At 44.5% G+C, this 22,931-nt stretch overlaps 1 protein-coding gene across 4 annotated transcripts in view; it reads right to left on the bottom strand.

The window, feature by feature from the left end:
• Positions 1 to 22,931, bottom strand: part of CBFA2T2 (CBFA2/RUNX1 partner transcriptional co-repressor 2) — a 462,052-nt gene that overhangs the window by 64,282 nt on the left and 374,839 nt on the right. For all 4 annotated transcript variants that reach the window (XM_069652143.1, XM_069652142.1, XM_069652145.1 and 1 more), the window contains one exon: positions 7,461 to 7,650. In XM_069652143.1, the coding sequence (XP_069508244.1) occupies positions 7,461 to 7,650 (190 nt within the window). The remainder of the gene's footprint in view (positions 1 to 7,460; positions 7,651 to 22,931) is intronic.

Below are 22,931 nucleotides of genomic sequence, written 5' to 3'. Positions count from 1 at the left end.
GTAGCATGGCGCACACACAAGCACTATTCTTCCTACTTTCTCTGGAGCGTGATAAGGGCTCCCCCTGTACGATCTAGGCAGCAAAAACATGCCTCCAGGAGTCAAAAGGTCCTGCTGTGTGCGTGATTGTAGGCTGTGTCATCCAACGTTCGTGGATCACGCACAGGGGTCATTAGCCAAGCCAGCTACGGGTATCCGGAATCACCTGCGTGGGGAGAGGCACAGACATTAGTCAAGGTGAAATGTGTGGGGGTGGACTTATACATCATCGGGCCAATGGACATCATGTGCAAGCATAGAGGGCTTCATCCATGGCATGCGCATGTTGTGTCACTGATATCAAATTGTTTTGCCTTTACATCCACCCAGTTACGTTCCAGCATATGATTTGTGATGTGTCTGCCGGTGACGTGTTCCTGGTAGCTATCTTGTGGCTGTGTATTGCTCTTGTGCATGTGGCATGCTGTGTTGCCTATCGGCCATCTTTATGCCTCTGGAGCCAGTGGGTCAGCGTTGTGGGGTGGGTGTACATGGCTGTGGCACTGGCAGGGCTGCTGTTGTGTGCTGCAATGTGGCACTTTGTTATTGCTTTGGATGATGCATTGTGGTACCTGTAGTCAGGTGTATGGTTTGAATTGCTTCTGTATGTGTTTGTCAGCTTGTCCATGCAGGTGTGTCCAACATGTGCATGTTCCATGGGCTGTACTTTTGTCAGTGCGGTAGCTGGCCGCGTACTGATTTTGTGTTTACTTCTCAACCCATGCTTTGTGTCGTTCATAGACGCCAACCCCAATTTGGCCAGGTGCTTCACAGTGCATACGTGCAGGCAGATTTACTCAGCCACTATTCACGTCCATTGTCTTTTGTGCCTCTCCATGTATACTGGCAGTGTGCTGTTCCGCAGGACCATAGAGTCATGGGTGGTACCTGGGTAGCGGGCACATCAGTGGGTGATGAGGTTGGGGGGGGGTAGGGGTCGCAGGTCACTTGCACATTGAGAAAGTGGTAGTGCTTGCGACTTCAGTACACTGCTTCGGGGGCCTTGGGGTCCACTTACGCAACATGGGTGCAGTACAGGGTTGCAATCAAATTAAGCAATTGTGCACTGGCATAGAACTGTGCTTTCATGGCACTGAGCTGGGCTGGGGTGGTGGGCAGTGCAATGTGGCGTTCCAGCACCTGGACAAGAACTGTACAGAATGTGGGCTGTGCCATGCCGTGCATCATGGTCACAGAGTGCTGGGAGGTGCCAGTACCCAGGAATTGTAATACTGACAGCTGTACGGATGTTACTCCTGCTCCCTATGTCCTCCTGCAGCTCAATTTTGGTTTCCCTGTTGAGGCGGTACAGGGTCACCAACTGGGTGTCAGTGAGGGCCGGGGACAGTCCCGCATCTCAAATTCAGGCGCAGCATGAGTTGCTGCCTTTCCTAGCTCACAGTGGATAATGATAGCATGGTGTTGGGAACAGTGTTTGGGGTAGGGGTGTGCCTTATGTAGCCCTCTGGATTGCATTGGGAGCAACTGTGGCATAATTGCTGACACCTGTGTCCATTTACCTCCTGCATGCAGTGTTTTCGGCAGTATTAGCACCGGTTTTCGGCGCTAATACCGCAGCACATGGACTTGTGACAGCTGTGATTGCGCTTGGAGTTGCCGGCGCAGATATTTCTGGCTGTAATAGCGGCGGCTGTAATAGCACTGTATGAATTAACAATCAGTGGTATGTATGCCGGCTCGTGATCCGGCAGATCGGTATTGGCTGTGCCAATTACCGCCCCTTTTAAGGGTTACTGCTGGATTTGTGATGAGGCTCTAAAAGCTAAAGCTGGCACCTACTCAAAAGCGTATTGTGGGAAGTTTGTCCATCTCAGACGTGTCTCACCCATGTTAACATTTTGTAATGTAAACCATAAAAGTCAGTTTAAAAAGGAACTCATTTGTCATTTCTTTTGGACTTCAGAACCAATCAATCAAATAGAATCGTGTTACTGACATATGTTGCTTGTTAGTTACCAGAAACGACCCGCCATGTTTCTGTTTAGTGGCACACAGTGTTCCAGATAGGATTTTGGAGAGTATTCTGCTCCCAATTTCAACAGAGTAAAAATTAGTTTCCTCCTTCACAAGAGAGTAAAAAGTGTCTGCCAACTATCCAATTTGTGCGTAAAATTAAAACTTTGTTTGAAAACATTAGTGACCAAACAGCTGTATTTCTAAGTGGTTCTAAATAATTGATTGCACCTGTGGAGAACATTTTCCCCACACAAGAAGCATACTACCCAGCATGAAGCATACTTCATGATACTTGGACACAAACCCTCTTAAGAGCCACTACAGATGCCAGCTAGTTACATCGGTTGATTCACAAATCAAGCAACTCACTCTTCCAGCGTCACTTCTCTGCCTCTCGGGCCTACTGTTGCTGCCCGGCACTACCGGCTTGATAGCCACTCCACGTTTTTGCTCCATCTCTCCTTCTCTTTCTAACTCGGTTTCCCCTGTCTCTCACTCCGACGCTCTGCCTCTCACCCTTAAGTGTCACGAAGCCACATTTTGCAGTCTGTTTCACTGTCACTCTGCCTCTACCATCCTATTGTTGTTTTCCTCCTATATTTCGCTGTATCTGTTGATATATCTCCTTTTCCTCTCTCATGTCATTACTCTGGCTACATCTGTTTTTTTCATTTTCTCGGTTCTGGTCGCTATTCCTTTCATTGTCTTTCTTGCACTGTCCCTTATGTTATTGGCCTGCGCTTCTCTAGTCTTGCTTTTCTATTTCCATCTCTCACAACCAGCTGTTGATCTGTGTTTTATTTTACCGTCTCTAAATGTCTCTTTTGCTCTGCTTCTATGGCTCACTCCTATTGTGTGTCTTTCCCATTATTAACTCTGTTTCCCTTCTCACTTTTTTTTGCTGCCCTATCATGAAGCTCATTGCTCTCTTCCTGTTGCTCTAATTCCGGTTTTGGATTGTCTAGTATGTTCTCTGTCCCTTCGCCCCAAACCTTTGTTCTCATGTATTGCTTAGGTTCAGAGTTGCCCTTCCTCTCCTGTTTTTCTGTTTGCCTTTTAACATAGCACTAATAAATATCCAAAAAGCTGAAAATGCCTTTTCGATTTACGAATCTAGTGCAGCTTTACCATTAGATGTGTGCAAACCTTCTTTTGACACTTAGACTGGGAATTATAGAGTTAGAGGGTTGTCTGACCAGATTCAGCACTTGCTTGAATGCAGATGCTTTACCAACACTGTATGCCATTAAGAGCGCATGATCTGTGTGCTCTGAGCCATTACAAGTATAGAAGTCCTCATGGGATGTTCTGCTTCTGAGCAATTCCAAGTATAGCAGCCCAAATGAGATATGTCTTTTCTGAGTCATCACAGCTATAGTAGCCCCAATGAGGTGTGTGTTCTGAGTCATTACAAGCATAGCAGCCCTGAAGAGCGGTGTGTTCTGTGCCATCACAGGTATAGCAGCCCTGATGAGGTCTGTGTTCGGAGCAATTATGAGCATAGCAGCCCTGATGAGTTTGTGTTCCAATCACTTACAGGTATAGCAGCTCTGATGAGATGTGTGTTCTGAGGCATTACAAGTAGAGCATCGCGGATGAAACGTGTGTGTTCTGAATCACTGACCATTTAGTAGTCCATTTGATAAGTCAAAAGTTAAGCCAACTCTGTTACAATTGAATGTGGCCTTCATCTTAAATGCATATCCCAGATGCAGACTCATTAACTCACCTATCAACAGGATTTGAACAAACAGGTTACACAATCTCTGCAGCAGGGTTGGGTGGTCAGAAAAGTTCAGACCACATGACCAGTTATTTGTTGCTCTCTAAGAAAACAAACTATGCATAGTGCCCATTTATGAATGCAAATACATGCAATGTTAAGACTATAAAAAAACACATCTTATAGAACACCAAAAATGTTTTTCCTTCTCACAGAAGCCAAACAACTGCTTGCTGGGAGGCTCTCCTAAAAACGTCAATAGATCAAGAACCTCACGCCAGTGAAAGCAATTGACGTGCTTCTGTGATGAAAAGAAAAGAAAAGTATGAAATGCCCATGCTGCTCCAACTGTGCTGCCTCTATTAAAGCAGATTAAGACGAGGAAAATTAAGCAGAAATGCAGCCCTTAAGAGAATTTCCATTTTAGACAATACTGCCTGTGTCCTATAGCAAAGTGAAAGCATGTTCATGATTAAAGATGCTTTAATAACACTGTAACCTACAAAATGAGGGCAGTTGAACAAAGTGAACAATATACAAATACCCATTTACATTACTCAAAAGTATTATCTTGAAAGAATCATTAACAGAGCAGAGTGTTAAAAAAATTAAACTGATTAGGACTAATCCCAGTTGCTTCTTTCAAGGAACCGTGTGGATTGCTAGACTAAAGAGTGGATTTGCAAACTGCTGCTGTCCAGGCTGTCACCAGTGAGCGCCATCATTTATGGGCTGCTGCCATAAATAGCCCGTGTAAGTGGTACGCAAGGAAGAATTAAAAAAGGGCCGTATTGACAAGATTTATGTGCGGAAAAAGGCCTAATTCGCACCTTATCTGTAGGGCTGGTGGCACATGTCAAAACGTTAAGATATTCTCACTAACCTAGATTTATTCTGATCTGTTGCAATTTTAGACTCCCTAAACGTCTGCTTAGGAAACCTGACTGGATTGTATTACCGGATGGTGTGATGAGCCTAAGCTCCAGGCTCATTATAGCTATGGAGGAACCAGCGGAAATGCCCTCATTTAAATAAAGCATTACTTGAAATTATCTTGTTGGCGACACTCAATTAATCCACAGTTAATTAACCAATCAGTTAACCAATCCACTAACAATTTCACATTTCGACATGTGCCACACCTGCATACACCTCTCAAACTCTAACCAAACACAACCACCGACTTACAACACAACAATCCGCACAAACTTCACTACACTGTAACAACAAAACAAATCACACAGACTAGCACAACAGCACACGGCTACCGACCGTAAAACACCCCAAGCCCAGTGTTAGGAAGAATTCTCTGTTAAGGCTAATTTCCCAAACCTAGTGAGTCCCCCAGCAGCTTTGCTGGATTTTTTGGGGTTTATTTATTTCTCCTGCTAAGAGGGAGACTCTTTCTCCCACTCCTAGGCATGATTTGAGAATGTCCTTTGACTATGTAATGTGTTTTATGGGCTATGTTTTTTTTTACTCCACTGGGCTTCATGTGTTTTTGGTATGTGTTACACAGCACCCTCAATGCAGTAACCCAGGGGTGTCATAGTGACCCCCAAACATAGACTCCATACCCTGGGACTGACTACTGTCTCCCAGGGCATGTAAAGTCACCATTGACTTTAATAGTCTCAAATTGTGAACAGAACCAGTACAAACCATCTTAATGTGGAAGTAGGGGTAATTTGATTGCCCCTGGGTCTGTTTTCTAAAGTGGCACTGTCTAGTCCCCCCTTGTCGAGTTTCTGGCTGGTGGCAATGGATACCACGCGAAATATTCCACTGGAATATTTCCTATGAGATTTTCCCATTCATTTTAAACGCACCACTTTTTGGTGCAATGTTAAAGATACCGCCGGGTTATTTATTTAATATTTATTCCCTGGTTGGGTCTTTTTGCCAGGACTCGGTTTTAAAATGGCGTTTGTGTTCGCCTCTGAAACTCTAACCCAAGTCGAGCCCTTTGTTCCACTTTTTGGCAGCCTTCTCCACAGAAGCCCTCCAAATGGTGCCACTCTGGGGTCAACAGGATGTGTGGGAGGGGGATTAGGCACCCTGGACTGAGTTGCCTTGGCAACTCAAGTCACACTCTTGTGCGATTGGCCCAGTGGTGAGCCACCCGGCTCACCACTTAGCATGTTTGAGCGACAGCTAGGCTGATGAATGGGGGTTTTGCTGCATAAAAGCAGGGCTTTGGGGACTGGAACTTCAGAAGTCACCACAGGACCTAAAGAATCAGAAGAGGGAAGAAGCTGGGCCATCTACAACGACACCACCGGTGGAGCCCTGCTGTACGAACTCACCACTTCTCCAACGACAGATGAGATCTTCTTCCAGGAGAGTCTTCTTCCCTTTGAGCTGGTGGGACCAACCAGTTCGCCTTTTTCGCCTTCCTGGATCGTCTCATGGTCGAATCGCCCGTGCCAAGCACCCCGGCGGCCGGATAGCCACGCTTCACCGCTGCCGCGATTAAAAGGGTTGTACCTTTTGACCGGGAAACTCTGCGGCTGGTTTCTTCCCTGGCAGTGCAACGACCTCCAGCTTTCCTCCACGTAGAGATCTTCTCTTCCCCTGGACGAAGCCCCGACTTGCACCCGCTGCCAGGAACAACTGCCCCTGCTGGAGCCTTCTCACCATTCCAGGTACTGTGTCCTGCCTGGTCTCCCTTGCAACAGGTTGTCCAAGGGGTCCCGTAAATCCTTGACTCTCTATCCTAGGGTGACCGCGGACCTGCTAACTTTACCTTTCTGACTTGATCCAACCTCTTGACTTTTCTGCAAAGACTGAGTGCATTTCCACTGTGTGATCTTGGGCACATTCCGCCTTCCACCTTTCTGACTTGATCCAACCTCTTGACTTTTCTGCAAAGACTGAGTGCATTTCCACTGTGTGATCTTGGGCACATTCCGCCTTGCTCTCTCCAAGAGTGGGCCTGGCCAATGAACTTTTTGCTATACAGTAGACCCTGCCTTTCTTGACTTGCTGTAGTTTCTTAAAAGTGTTGGTACTGTGTTATTTTCCTATTCTGCCTTTTCTCTCCCTTTTTAAACAAATTATTGGAGTGCCATCTACGGTTACGCGCTCACCTCTGTTTTGCTAAATAAGTGGTGTCTTAACCTAGACTTGTCGAATAATTAACTAGGGGGGTGTATATACTTATAGTGACTGTGTTTGAACTTGCTTGACATATTAGTGCCAGTGTATTTTTACAGTGTGTTTTTAAATAAATAATTATATACTTTTATACGAAAGCTCTGGTCAGTGTTTGCTTGTGCTACTGTATTTTTAGCCCTATTGTGTATACTCTATATACTGCCTAACTGTTCTTGAGAGAAGTCTGACTGCTCAGCCACAGCTACCAGGTAAATCTGGGTGGTGCAGACTGCTACCAATTGGGGTTACTGTTTACTCCTGTAGTCTTAAACTTTTTGCAGTGGTCCCTAAGGGAACTGCACAGGTTTCTGCCTAACACCAGGCCAACAGACCCACCAGTCTGAGGCCGCCAACAGCACATCACTGCTCTCTTGCACTTTTCGAGATTTTACCCACTAACTCGCCTCCCACCCCTTTTCCCTTTTTCAGAGCCGCCAGAGCGCCAGGGAACCACTCTGGTGGTGATAGTGTGCAGTACAAATATCCTTTAACACAGTTACTTTCACAGATGTTGATTAATCAGCTCAAAAACCATCACAGTTAAATAAGGCTGCAGCTGGCTTACCATTACTGAGAGAATCAGAGTTTGCAGTGCAGTGCTGTCGTGAGTGGAGCTCGCAGCCTTTTCTGATATCACACTCGTTGCACCGTCTCTTCCAGTAGATTAGCTCTTCACGATCTGTCTCCTGGCAGCGGCGAAGGACTGCCATGGAGCGCCTGGTTTTCTCCACCATTTCCATTATACAATTAAGAACCTATGCAAAAGAAATGGAAAGAACCACCAGTGAGTATGACTTGGCCTATATGTCCTCTCTTTACACTTCTTACAATGCTCTTCTCCTCCCTGCTAAGCAACTTTAATTCTCTTTTCGATTCTCGCTCGTCTCATCCTAGTTGCCTCTTTCCAAATGTAAAGTGCATCTCCTTTTCTCCCTCTCCCCTGACCCAGCTTCCTCTTCTCTTGACTTTGCTTACTACTTTTCTTCCAAGATTTCTCTTCTTAGTTCTTCTATTTCTTTGTCCTCACTTTCTACAACCTCGCCTCTCCTCCCGACTCGAACCTCTGGTGCTACTGATAACAATGAAATCTCCCTAACAAGCTTCTATCTCCTGTCCTCATGAAGGTAGAGACGCTTCGGAGGACATACTCTGACCATACGCCCATCCTACTGGGCGAAAGTTTGGGATCTTAAAAGTGAAACACCGAGATATAGGTGCTAGCAAAGATAAAATACGATATTTGGAATTGGAATACACCAATCACCCATTGGTGAGCATACTACAAAGCATTGGCGCAGAAACAATTGAATTCCAGAATAATGCAGTTGGAGAGCTTAAGTTTTTTGGTGTCTCCAGTGTCGCTCGTCATGGAGAGTGCGAGAGGCCCGGGAACACGCCGGATAGATTGGTGTCACAGGATAGGGGTAGGAGCGGGATCCCATTTGTGAGAAATTGATTGGGCGGAGCTGTGTACACTGGGGCAGAGATAAATGCAATATTCATTTACTTCTACACCAACCTATAGACCAAGCAGGATGCATGCACACACTCCGACATATACACTTACTTGGAAGGATTACCTTTAAGACAGTTATTGGAGGAGACAAAGGTGTTGATGGATCTGCCTATTACTCTAGATGACATAGCAGGAGCCATAGCTGACCTTTAGCAGGTAGGCGCCGGGATACGATGGTCTCAATGGAGAGGTCTATAATTGCTTCAAACCCATACCTTGCAAATATTTACTAGAGATCTGGGAAGAGGCACTAGAAGAATAGATGCTCCGATCCACACTATGTGATGAATCCTGCAGAGTCCTTGCAAAGACCATACCGAAAGTCTCCTCCCAGGGGGTCAGAGGAAGACATCTGCTACCTGATCCTAACCCTGGGCGTGGTATTAGCCGGGAGGATCACCTGGGAGGAGAAAGGCCCCCAAGGGAGTAAGAGGCCTCTGTTGGGTGAGACGCTGTATTTGTCTCGCTTTAAGGAAGAGACGTCAATGGTACCAGAATCTGTTAAGGCTTGTTGTCAAAGTAAGATTACTTGTTCTAAAGGTATTCACCAGGAAAGTGGTGAAGCTTGTCCTAATCAGTTATTTATTATACAAAAAGCTCCCCCCTCATAAAGTTGTTCATATTTATAATGATAGGAACTCCTGTGGTTCACAAGAAGAAATTAAATGTGAATGCCAAAACATGTCTCAGATTTTAATAGAACTATTAATCCTTTGATTTCAAAACCATCCTTGACTTAAAGATCCTCCTGAAACTGATTAAAAATTAATCTGTGCCTCGTTTAGCAGGGAATTTACAATACTGGAACAGGAGGGATATCTATGCTCCAAACTGACCCTATATAAACCGGCCAGAGCCATACAGTCCTCGTCACAAATTTTACTGATTCCGAGCTACTGCAGGGCTCGAGCCAGGGGTAGATCCTTCTCATTCTTGGCCCCCACTCTCTGGAATTCTCTTCCTCTGTTTCTTGAGTTTACTGATCACCTTCAGTTTCTGAGAAATTTGAAAACATATTTTTTGATCTTTAGGTGGCATGTCAAGCTGGTTTTCTCTCGCTATTGTTGCTACTAGCGCCTAGATGCCACGTGTTCTTAGCCTGCTCACTACAAATTCTCCTACAATACATTTCAATAAGATGTGGAAGGAAAAGAAGTTTGCAATGTCACAATCAGCGTCAAGTCCCACAATGCCCAAAGTACTGGGACAAAGGAGAGGGATCTGGAGGCATTGGACTGCAGAGGGGCACACTCAGGATTTCAATGAACCACACCTGAGGGACTAAGGAGTAGAACAAGCCCCCTCAGATGCAGGTCAAGAAAAGCAGTAGTTGCAGTAATAGTAGCAGAAGGAACAGCGGGTGGAGTACTGTTTGGGACTACATTGCAGGAGCCGCCGAGATTGAGGGACAGCAGAGACGCCAAAGCCACCACGTGCTGGAGAGCAGATGCTAGTTTCACGAGGGTCTCTGCCCTCAAGCATTGTGCATGCAGAGATTGTGCAGCAGGAAGCATCGTCACAGAAGGCTTTCCCCCTGAATATCTTTTGCGCAGAGGCTGCGCGGCAGGAAGCGTGAATTTTAACCGCTTTCCCTGAAGTGAAGTGTCATCTAGTGGCAGGCGAGATCCTGGACCAGCACGAACCCCAGAGAGCAGGAGAAAGTGACTTACCTGGGAGCGGGAAGCAGAGACAGCATTAGGTACAAAGGCAGCGGAGTGAGCGGACGCGTAAGCAGCACCCGTTGAGTTCTCTAGTTGAATGTGGCCCCAGAACACTCTGTGGTCGCCCACTGACCCGTACTTCTAATTTTGAAAACTGAACTAATGTTAAGAGCCGGAAATGGTGATTTGGGCCTAACCTTGCATACCAAAATAAGGCTCATCAGCTAAGGTGGCAGAATAAGAACATAGGGGGCAATTGTAATTCCGGAGATGTTAAAAAACACTATTGCCAAAGGCAAAAGAAGGCAATAGGAAAAGTCCTTTACAATAACCAACATTGCCCCAACCCAAATAGGGCAGTTAAAAAGAACAATTGTAAATCCTATTGTCATCAGAAGGAAGAGGCTACAATTCAGAATGCATTGCCCATACCAAAGAAGAGCGAGGGTGATAAAAGGCCATTATCAAAATATAATTGAGGCAAAAGTTGGGAAGTAAGCGTGGCAGAAGAGCTGCCCTCCTGACAACAAATATTCATTAGGAGAGGAGTGGAATCTGCTTCGCAGGTGACAAATACCAAGGGTGAAACCAATAACATCAATGTGTTATGTTCACCCAACAAAGGTAGTCCATACTGAAATTGTTATTGATTTTGTTGAAAATACAAGACGTTATTGTAACAAAAGGGCTGCCCTCCTGATAGGAAACCTTCAGGAGGAGAGAAGCATGATCTGCATTTAATGTTGCATAAAAAGCACCAATATGGTTACGTTGTTGCCAAATAAACTTTACCACACAAGTACTTGCATAGATTTAGAAGTTTATAGTCCTGGCAGGCGAGTATACCAGGGCAAAATACATTGTAGAGTTAGACCTGCCAGGTGAGTGGACCAGGTGCAAGATACAACTACTGTGCTGTGGTTAAAAACTCTGAATAAGAAGTGTTAAAGCCACTACTTTATATTATGAATTGTTGTCGCAAAATCCTGATGAACTATTTCTTTTGCCATTAAGGAACAGTAAAAGTATTTTGCTTCTGCCTAAGAGATAGTGTTGAACTTTTTGTTATCAGTGGAAAACACAGATAGTGGCCCTCATAAGTCCGGCGGTAGTCGTGCCGGAGAAAATGGCAGGCTGCGGCTGGACCCAGAATGAATTACCGCCTCTGGACTTGCCAGACTTACCAGGGCATTACAGCCCGGTGGTCCGGTAATTCCGGAGGCGGAATAACACTACTCCCCATTCCCGTGGAGTCCGATAGGACTCCATAGGGATGGGGATCATGGAAACACTGGCACCGTAATTAACGGTGCCAGTGTTTCCATTTCCATCTGCAGGCGGGTGGCGTCACTCCCGCCAGGTCAGACCTGGCGGGAGTAACGCCACTCGCCTGCAGAACTCTGAGTTTGCCGGTCCGGAAACAACGGTGGCAGCGGGTTTACAGCCACCGTTGTTTCCTGACCAGCAGACTCACAATGAGGCCCATTCTATTTCTGTTGAAACTATTGGGAAGACTCATTGAAAGACTTGGGGAAAACAATTTGCTTCTGGGGAAGGGAACATTACCCAGGTCACAAGGAGAAACATTTATTAAGTATATGTTTGATATAACTGTTTTTGCTATATTTTGATTTGCCAGACATTTCCTTTATATGATTATTGTATGCATAAGTGTGAGGGGCAGATTCCTTTTGTTAGAGTGTTTCCTTTAGTCATTCTCTTTAGGGTAGGGACTGAGGAATTTATCAAACCCTTTTTAAGTTAATAAAATAGCATTTTATGAAAAACCTACACAAAGTTGTCTGCCTCACATTTCTGACCCCTCACAACCATGAGAGACAGTCCTTACCGTGCTGCATAAGCCGACCAAACTGGCAGATGAATGTGGCTCCTATAGGCCTCATTCATATGTAGATGTGAAGATATTCGCTTAAGCACTAGCCAATAGACTCATACCTTTTACGTCACATATCCATCCGGATCAGTCATGATTGATCCCGGCCGCTACACCAGCCTCAACATACGTAGAGTGGTCAATGTCATGGCACAGATCGACCCAAGTGTCGAAGCACTGAAAGGCACATTGGATGCACAGAAAGCTTTTGACTGTTGCCTGGCAATATATATACAGGGTTAATGAGTTCTGGGGTATGGAGTTAGGTTCATTCTAAACCTCTCAGGTGGCAAGAGTCTGCACCAATTGTGAATTATAAGAACCAATTCAGATGGAGTGGGGGACGCAAAAGGAATGCCCACTATCTCCATTATTATTTGTGATCATCGAACCATTGACTGAAATGTTTGGACTTAAGCATACTAGAAATGGATCAGAATTGGTAGGATGCCGAATATATCTCAGTTTGCTGAGGAGGTTTTATTATTTGTCAGAAACCCAGAGGACAATCTTGGCCCGATTATTCAAGACATTCGATTTCAGCGTGTATTTTGGACTCATGATAAATGTATCCAAGTCTAAACTCTCCACATTGACAGCAAATACGCCTTGACACCCCTTACACCCCCCCCCCCGGTGGCGAATGATTTTGCCTGGGCCCCAGCCGGTATAACCTACCTGGGAGGTAATGTTTCAAAAACATGTGACACCTTAAAGATAATTATGGGTCATGTCTGGAATTACTATTGCGTAAGGTACATAGGTGGAAATCACTCACAATCATGGGCAAAAACTCACTTTTGAACATGGTCTTGCTCCCACAGCTGCTATATCTATTCCTGAATATTCTTAATTGGCCAGGCTGTTTTTTTTCTCCAGAGACCTAGACTCACTAATATTATAATTCATTTGGCTGTCTGGAGCGGTATGTGCAAAGTGGTCAAATCTTACTAAATCCTATGATTAGGGAGGAATTATGCCCCCCCCCAACTTCAAGCTTTATTAGATAATAGCACAAGTACAGTATGCATGCTATTGGTGCACAGCTGACACTACATTGCCACAATTACAGATGGAAAAACCTTTTGTGCAGAAAGTTTAACTGGGGTTGTTACTACTGGCCCCTACATACTAGACTGAACACCTCCACGACACAGTTAGAATCACTGTAATAGTATGGAAAAAACTATTCCAACTGCTGCAGGTTAAGAGCCCATATTGCAGGGAGATTTCCCTCTGGAATTGCTGCACATTATCACCCACTAAGATGCAGTGATCCGGCTAAAAATGTTACAACTGATATTCTACATTGGGTGACATGTACACCAACGGATCATTCATTATGATTATTGACGCAATCCCCAATGTACGACACAAAACACTACGGTTATTGGATTATTCTAGATTGCGTACAGAATTCCAGACCCCACGGATGGGCTTTCCTGAGGAGGCGCTGGTGGATCCATGCTTAGCTTATATAGTAGGAGCAGGGGGAGGAGGCAAATACCTGGGAACTGAAATCTATGATGGCTGGAGATATGCATGCTCACAAGGGAAGTATCCCCTGAACTCTAGGTTCCGACACATTCAACTGAAGGTCCTTAATAGATGGCACTACACCCCTGCTCAACTTTACCTGTTTGGCCGGGTGGGCACAGGTGAATGCCCTAGGTGTAGGGCTGGGAGAGCCGGATACATACATATACTCTGGTCATACCCTCACTCAGCATTGGGAGTAGATATGTGACACACTTGTAGCTATCACGGACATGTGTTTGTAACCCACGCCAGCGGTAGATCTGTTGGGTCAATATGATGTGCTCTGTGTGTGTACACCTAAATGTAGGTTTCCTCCTGGCTAAGAGATGCATACTAAATGATGGGCTCAGTGGAAAGCTCCCACGAGGGACCAGAGGATGAAGGAGTTAGTCTGGGCCAATACTATGGAGGAAACCGCCACCAGTCGACCTGAAGGCATGGTCCCTCTTCAAGTGCTGGCTAACTATATAAAACGTAAAATGGATGGGAATCCTACTTTACCTCTAGGGAACAGTAGTTCATTCAAGATATAATAAGAGAAATTACAAAGGGAGGCCCAAGGGGGCAACCAAGCCTAAGCCCAAAAGTTATAGGGAACTATAAATCCAAGCACACACTATGGTAAAAACAAACAGGTCACTGGGGAGCAGGTGTAAGTGGATCTAGGTCTCCTGGCCTAAGCCCCGCCCACCTGGTGCCTTCCTGCTTGCCACTCTTTTCCCTACTTAAGGAGCCCTCCAGCCTCTTTTCCTTTGCAGCTGGGGAGCAGGTATAAGTGGATATAGGTCACCTGGCCTAAGCACCACCCACCTTCTTAGCCCTGCCTCTTCCTTCCTGCTCTTAACTCTTAGGTCAAGGGTATTTCACCCAGGCGTCCAAAGCGAAGGGCAGTCAAAGAAAAGGGCAATTCCTGTTTGGATCTGTTCGGACCAGGGGGATCAAGGGTCCGATCCCCTGCTAAGACAGCAGGTAAGCATGCACCAACATGTGTTTACACCCTCTGTCCCCACAGGTCATCCCCATCCCCACCCCCTCTGGTCCCCCTGTGTTGTTCCCTTGTGCGCCCCCCCCCCCTTCCCGCACACAGTCTGTCCTGATACATTGTGGTTTCACCATCACCGTCTTGTGGCCAATGCTGGATTTTAATTTTATGGACTTCATGGATTCACGGTGCGTCACCCTTCTTGCTGGACTTCTTTTGCATCTTGTACTCATGGTGGCCCTGAATCATGCTGTTCCCATCTTCATCTTGTACCCTGGCTTGCAACATTATGTTTTACTACTGACTTCTGCAATTGTATTTGCTCTCCACTCTTTCTGACAGCTTACTCTCTGTTCTCTCCTCGCCTCCCCTCTCCCGTTTCCCATCTCCCCCCCCCCCTTACTTTCTTCTATGCACTTTCTCTATCAGAATTGGCCCTGGACTTAGTACGATAGCAACCTCGTCTGTTGCACCCCATCCCCTTACTGTCCCCTCCAACCCGCCAGCACTACCTGAAACGTTGTCAGGCCTAGTACGATAGTTGATTGTTTTGTTCCTCCCCTCCCTTTCTGCACCCCTCTCCCTCACCTTTTGTTTTTCTCGCCTGGCCTAGTACGATAGTTAATTTCACATCTTTACTGTTCATGGCCTGTAACAAGGTCATTGTATTTTCCCTTGTTCCCTCCCTTGCCTTGAAGTGATTTGAAACACATTGTGTATAGGCGCTATATAAATAAACTCTCACATCATATATCATACCCATAACAAGAGTAAAAGACTAGGTTAGGGGGGAAAAACATTCCCACTCCCTTAGGAGAAATGGAGAAAATCAACACAAAGTCACTGAAACAGTAACAGTAGAACAGTTAACACATAGCAGATATAGCAAGTAAAGAGACACGCAGGTACGTTTTAAAAATAACATGATTACATTACTACAATAAGGCACACTTTACATTTTCAATGTAAATACAAATACTTAAGTAAATATACACAACTCACAGTTGGGTAACCCACTATGGGTTACACACTACTTTAGATTCACAAACAGTTATGCACACAATAAGTAGGGAAAAAAAGATGTCAAACACACATCAAAGTTGGGGGGGTGACTTGTATGACCGTCGTCACTGTGCAGGGTCTTTAATTACTATCACCACTGGCTGCCTCTAGGTTCCTGTGGGGGTAGTGGGGGAGGGGGAAGGGTGGTGGGGGGGAAATGGCAAACAACCCCGATTCCCCCAAATTCGGTCCCACGACTTAGGATATTCTGTCAAAAAGGACTTCACAGATGCATGTCTAGGGTCAGGAGGCACTCGGCATCTTGGGGAAGGACTTTGGTCCTTCCAGCAGGTTTGTCTCCTGGTGTAAGGCAGCACAGTGAGTTTCCAGCGTCTCAGCAGAGCCCCCGAGGATGCCCACAATGAGTTCCAGCTGAATGCTAGCTGGATGTCCTTGCAACAATTAACAGTTAGTTCTGGGCATTGCAGAGAAAATGCAAAGATACACACTCTGAGAACCAAGAACAAGTGATTCACCTCGAGCAGTACAAGTGACTGCTTGGTCCCACCAAAAAAAAAAATTTAAAAAAAATACACAACTAACAACAGGTAATAGCTAGAAGGTTTAAAATTAATCAAACCACTGGCAATTGCTCTGGAAAATCCTCCAGACCATCGTTCTTCACATGCCAAGCCATTACAGAAAAGGGAAAGATCATATGCAAATCTGGCTTGGTCCCACTCTCCCAAAGGGGCAGTTCAGCCCAAACTGCTAGGTCACATCCCTTCTGCCCATCCCCAGACATGCCTCGGTCTAATTGGTCCTCATCAGTGAGAAGTAGCTTGGGTCTCTAGGCCCAGCAGGAACGGGACCACGTCTGGGCATAACCGTCCCACTTGGGGTGACAAAGTAAAAAACACAAGAGGTGATGTCTGGAAGGTTTATAATTAATCTTAAACCTCTGGTCCTTCTAGCCAGAGGGAGGAAGCCCTCTCCATCAGGTCACCAGTGTTTATTAGTAAGTCGGGGTTCATGACGCAGTGGTTAAAATTAGCCAATGCTGGTTTCTGAAACAATCCTTTGTACCTTCTCAGCTTCAATAGGTGACTTGGTTTCTGGGTTCAACTCACTTAAAGCCAGAATCATTGTGCTGGGGGCGAACCCAGCCCTCCAATAAGGACACTTGTAACATTCAAATATGAGGTAGCTGTCCAATAGTGGACAGCTAGCCTCTCAGGATGTGCTCAGCAACATCCAAGCCCCTGAAGGAAAGTGGATTGGGGGCAAACAGCACACTTTCCCCCACATGCAGGCACTGTACAAATACCACATAACGTAACTTACTGCCAGCTCACACAGAAAATAGAGTGTGACTAATCCGTGGATGTCGTCCTCTTTTCACTAGGGAGAGCCCCTTTCCAATGAGAAAAAAGGACTGTCTTGGGGAATGCAGTATTATGTTAACACATCACCATTCCACACACACTCATCCTCTGTCTACTTCACCTCCGTACCAAACTCCCCCATGTATGTCTGTAGGGTTGGGAACTCTGTCCCCTTTAAAATTACTGGGATGAGGAAGATTTCAACTGACTCACTAGGAGTCCTCAAGATCAGTACTGAGACGCAGAGGATGTGCAGAGGCATACAGATTTCCTCTATGAACCAAATTTAACTACTGTCTAGAGGTTAGCAAACATAGGTTCCACAAAACAGCTACCCACCTTTACACGCAGACAGGCGTGAAATGTCCACACTAAGAAAGAATATAGAGAACTGTCTTAATTCATTCAGACAGAGGTACAAAATCTTATAAAACAATACATATTTTAATTATTATGTACATAATTTAAAACATACTAAAACACATAAAACAAATACTAGGTGTTGTCAACCAAAAATATTGATCACAAACGCATTACTACCTCAATACAGACTCATGTTATAGGGATAGAAAGTGAGGTTAGTATTAGAAAAGTGAGGTGTAGTGGTAATATATTAGCCCTCTCAATTTATTTATGATCTTGTCTGTGAACACTTGCTTGTGTTTCTGGATCCAAGGGAATGGCACGTTCTTGGATGATTCTAGTTAACATGCTCCTTTAGACCCGTCTTCAGGACACTTCAGTGGTAGAACGTGATCAAATTTGATGTGCTGCGACATATATTCTTATTTACAGGATGTACTACTATAAAACCCCAAAAATGATATTGGTTATTCAAAATAATGTGTACCATTATCTTATCTCAATATACTGCCTCGTGAATATATATCCCTAAGCTTTAATTTCTTTATCGTGTGTGAGGTATCGTTTCCAGGTGAAATATCATTGTAGTTACCCAGGAGATGGCACTTGTGACACACTAAAAGGAAAGCAGTACAAATATATTTACTTTTTGTACTTCAGCGTTTTACTACAGGGCTCATTGGGCGGATCATCTAATAAATGTCTAATCCCCCCTTCGGCCATACTATTACTAAATTTAGATCTGGCTTTTACTTTGCTCTTTCATTTATTTCGCGACATTGAGACTGAACTAAATTACCTTCACCAAGCCGGGTGAATCCTTGACAGTTTTTTGCTACCGTGTGGTAGATTTCCGTTGTGTCCCCGTTGAATTGTTTCGCATACTGTGAAAGTCTAAACCGGGGCACAAAAAGAAGAGGCAGAGAAAAGGGCATTTTGTAATATCAGCCCATTAAATATTTTATTCAAGTCACACAACATTGCATGCTTTTGTGTATAAACTGGGTCACAGGTAATCTCCAGTTCAGACATTTCCCTTATTTGTCCATGGTATATGTCTGATGTGGCTTTATCACTGGTTTATTCATGTTCATACGATGGTGCGCTCTTCCATACCTTACAGCCGTCCATTAGTTGGTATAACAGTCCGTAAACTATGTGAACCCTAAAAATGAAGCATACATGAACTGGATCAATAATCCTGTTCTTCTACATTTCTTTGTTTGTAATTTGGATAAGGCACTTACTTGAAATCGTTGTCTGGTTTCGCATTCGCTCAGCACGTATTTTCAAAAGAAAAAAAACGCATGGTGGAGCATCACATGTTTTATAACTTCTTGTACATTGTTCGACAGTTCATTCCGAACGGTGAATGTTGTGTCCATGGACGCCATGTTGAACGTTGCTGAATTCACGGATTTAGCCAAAAACAGCTGCAAGAAAGATACTTAATACCCTACCTGTTCTTAAATTTATAAAGATGGAGATGTTTATCATGCTAAGGAGTCATTCAAAAGATCTCTTAGGGTTTTTAGAGGTCCTGTGTGGCCGCATGTCTATACCCGATATTACTTATTAGATGGGACCAACAACGTGTGTCCCAAACGGCATATTCAGTACATCTAACATTTCTCAATTAATATGATTGTGGCGGACTAACATCCAAATACTCGTAAATCCCTATCCGTTTATCGGGGCAATTTGGTTTCTTTTATTCAAACTATTATTTCGCCGGAGGGACTGGGACATCTATTTTTTATCCCCCAATTTAATCTTCACTGTGTTTGGATTTTTAAACTCATAATCACTGGTTATTTGTCCCCATCATGATCTTATTGAGAAAGTAGCTCTTTCCCCATCATTTGAGACCACAAAAGTTGACTCCAAAGCACTCGACATCTACGGCGTCATTCAGGCCTGGATGGCACAACATGGGCTCTGTCTCAATAAGACAGAGCTACTCCTCCTTGGCTCACAACCCAGACTCAACAAGCTAGATCCAGACTTTGACTCCATCATTGATGGTAACACCATTAAGGTATCCAATGACACCAAAACCCTTGGCATATACCTTGAATCCACTCTATCAATAACGCGACAAACCAAAGCTGTAACATCAGCGGCCTATAAGTGCAAACTCATCACTGCCTGTCGCCCTTTCCTAACCGCTGACACCTTAGCTACAACATTGACCATGTCGAAACTAGACTATTGTAACGCACTGTACTTGGGGACCTGCCAACGAAATACAAATATATTACAAGTAATCCAAAACAGCGCCATCAGAGCAGCGTTGAATATCCCCAGAAACCACCACATCTCCGATATCAGGTGCAGCCTATATTGGCTACCCGTTAAAGAATTGTTCTCAAATCTTTATCACTCACGCATAAATGCCTAGCAAACTGTGCACCTAGCTATCTGTCCAACCTATTCACGCACAACATTGCTGACCGTCCCCACAGAGTAGCCCAAGCACACTGCCTTACAATACCAAGGTTCAAGCTTCAGAAGGCTTGGGGTAGCAGTTTCCCTGTGCTTGCTGCTAAGCTTTGGAACTCTCTACCCATCTCACTCAGAACTAAACCCTACTTCATGGCCTTCAGAAGCAAAGCTAAAACCTGGCTCGCAGCGAAAGACCTCTAGCTCCCACATTCGTGCCCAACCACCTGCTTTGTGCCAACCATCAATAATGCATTTCCGCTTATTATGTACGTAGTTATGTACATACCTTCACGCTCGTGTATTTCTGTAAATGACTGTCTAATGTATATACTATTACTTATGTAACAATTTATAATCTATGCAACACATGTAACTGTGCTGATGTAAGAATGTGCAATATATGTAACCATGTAACCTTACCTGAAGAAACGCGCCCAGAAGCACATGGGCTTGGTGCGCTATACAAATAAATAAAATACAAAATACATATACAAATGATGAAGATAAATCCCTATACATATTTAGACATCTTGGTCCTGCATTAATGTTAAATCTTTTTAAGAATTGCACATGGCTATTGGATAAATAGACTCCATTCAAAGCAATTTTGAGCCCCTCCTTTACAAAGTGAAGATCGAAAATCAACTTCTGTTCGTTTTCTTAGCTTTAAATCTCTATCCCCTCCACAGGGGTGGGTTTCAACCGTTTGTATAATGAACCAGTAGATGTCTTCATGGCAAAGCTTGGCTAGTTTGTAATGAGCCACTAAGGGCTTATCCACTACTGTGTTTTTCACACACGTGCAGTGCTCGCAAATTCTTTGCCGTACTGGTCTTTTAGTTTTACCAATATAAAGTAGCCCGCAAGGGCACTTTATACCGTAAATCACCCATTTGGTGTTACAATTTGTAAATGTTTTAAATTGCCACTTACAGACTTTAAGATCTTTATCTTTGATTTTACTAGTAAGGCAACACACTGAGCAATTGCCACATTCAAAATGGCCGATAACTGGAGGCAAATGCCACAGAGTGGTTAGTGTAGAATGGTCTTTGTCCTCCATCGGTGCATATGTGTGTACCAGTTTGTCACTTAAATTAGGCTGGCGTTTAAAAGCAAAACGCAGTTTGTTTATTGTGAAATCCTCAGTGTTGATCGTCCCCCAATTTTAAAGGATACGTTTTAGGGAGAAGTCTCAAAAATGTGCTAATTCCCTTCACCTTAGAAATCCCCAGCAACTTTGCTGGATTTTGAGGACTATTTTTTTACCTGGAGAGAGTGTGGCCCATTTTCCCACTCTCTCATTTGTTTTGAAATGTGTTTTACTCTTGAGTTTTCTTTGGTTATGGAATTTTAGACAACTCCATAGGCATTATCTTTTCATGTGTGTCACACAGCACCCTCAGTGCAGTGGCACAGGGAAACCTTTTCAGGCTTTCCCAAGGTTTAAATACCTTCTCTGGGATAAACTACTGTTTCCCAGAGGGAGTAAAGTGAAATTGACTTTGTCTTTTTAAATTCCTAGACCCAGCACCCCCTATCTTACAATAGAGTGCCGGAGTATCCCTTGTGTCTAGATACTTATGAAGCAGTTAAATGCTACCCTTTCCTCTCGAAATGGCTGGTGGCAGTGGTTTTACAAGAAACTACCATGTTTTTCCCGACCGCGAACACCAGTAGCATTAAATCGCGGGAGCCATGTTTTTCAAGATGCCGTTTGAACCCCCTATGTAAAAACGGGCCCCAGTCTTTTTTTGCCATTTCATTGTGGAAAGGTCCTTCTATAGTTTTGCTCTGCGCGCCAAACCAGGTTTGGCTCCTTTGTTCATTCGCCTTTGGTGGTCTTCAGGACAGCAGACCGCCTCTGGTGCCCGAGTGTCTGGGGTGGCAAGGAAGTGAGGAAGGTCCCCAAAACTTCCTGTGCTTAGTCTCCTAGGAGACCCAAATGCACTCTGTGGTGATTGGCTGGCTGACTGTCCGGCAGGGACAGCCACCCTGCTAGGTGAGTGACAGCTAGGCTGGAATGAATATGGGAGACAACTGAATGAAAGGCAAGTCTCTTGGCTTGGAAGCCAGAGTCGACCACTGGAACGAAAGAACTGAAGATAAGCTTGAAGAGGACAGCTGCTGCAACTCCTGGACCGTTGGTTTGCCCAATGAATCCCTCCTGCAGGTCCGAATCGCTAAGTTCATCTCGTCAGAGAAGCCCTGCAAAGATGAATTCTCCCTTTGAGTTGGTGGGACCCATCAACTCGACACTAAGCCACCTGGATACCATTCTCTGAGCTGGTTGTATTTTCCTCGAAGTGCTGAAGGAAACCAAATAACCAGGGAGGAGGACACCAGTTTGTGTGCTTGACTACAGCTACCGGAATTGAAGATTTGCCAGTTTCCAGCTTATTGACCAGTCCCAGTGTAATCCCCAACGTCCTCCCTCTTGTCCCCACGACAGAGGGCCGGGAACAGCGAGATCTGCAGGAACTGCCAGGAACAGAGGTCAACAGCTGCATCTTTTTCTTCATTAGTAAAGGTACTGTAAAATCAGACGGAGTACTTGCCTCTCGTGGTGAAAGGGCTTGAAACTTTCCCAACTCGCAGGCCTAATCAGCTTGTGAGCCAACATATAATTCTTCTTGCTACAAACTATTCCTAAGAACTGTTGCAGAGACTTTTCCATTTTACTACCAGAACTGCTTTATCCTATCCAAGACTTTAGCCCATTGACTTTAGCCTAGCCTATTGAATTGAATTAACTCTTCTGGTGAACTCAAACAATCTACAGTGCCTAAGAAATAACTGTATTCTTTCTATGTTCTGATAACATATGCCTTTTTGCTTCTCCTTCAAAGTATTTTGAATGCCTGAGAAACTTAGAGTGTACAGTACTGAAGTATATTTGTGTGTGATTATATTGCCTCCTTCTTATGAATGTTTTATAACTGACAGGTGAATAAATAAATAAGTATTTAACAAAGAAACCTTCAGTGTAAGAGTTTATTTGAACACCTGTGATTGTAGACCTCTGTGTTACATCATTACAGCTTACATTCCCTCTTGAAATAAGCCTGGCTGCTCAGCACGGCTACCAAAAACTGTGTAGTACAGACTTCTACCAAAGGTTAGTTTTGCTTGCACCTGTAGTCCTAGTTGTGTGTAGTGGTCCCAAAGGGTACTGCATGCAAACTTTGCCTAACAATACTCCTATGCAAGTCATGGCTGATCGGCGAGAAGGTGGCAACACATGTGATT

This window comes from Ambystoma mexicanum, chromosome 3p (assembly GCF_040938575.1).
Source record: "Ambystoma mexicanum isolate Mex_15411 chromosome 3p, UKY_AmexF1_1, whole genome shotgun sequence".
Classification (NCBI taxonomy): domain Eukaryota; kingdom Metazoa; phylum Chordata; class Amphibia; order Caudata; family Ambystomatidae; genus Ambystoma; species Ambystoma mexicanum.
Note: the sequence above shows the minus strand (reverse complement) of the source record. Positions and strands in the feature narration are given on the sequence as shown.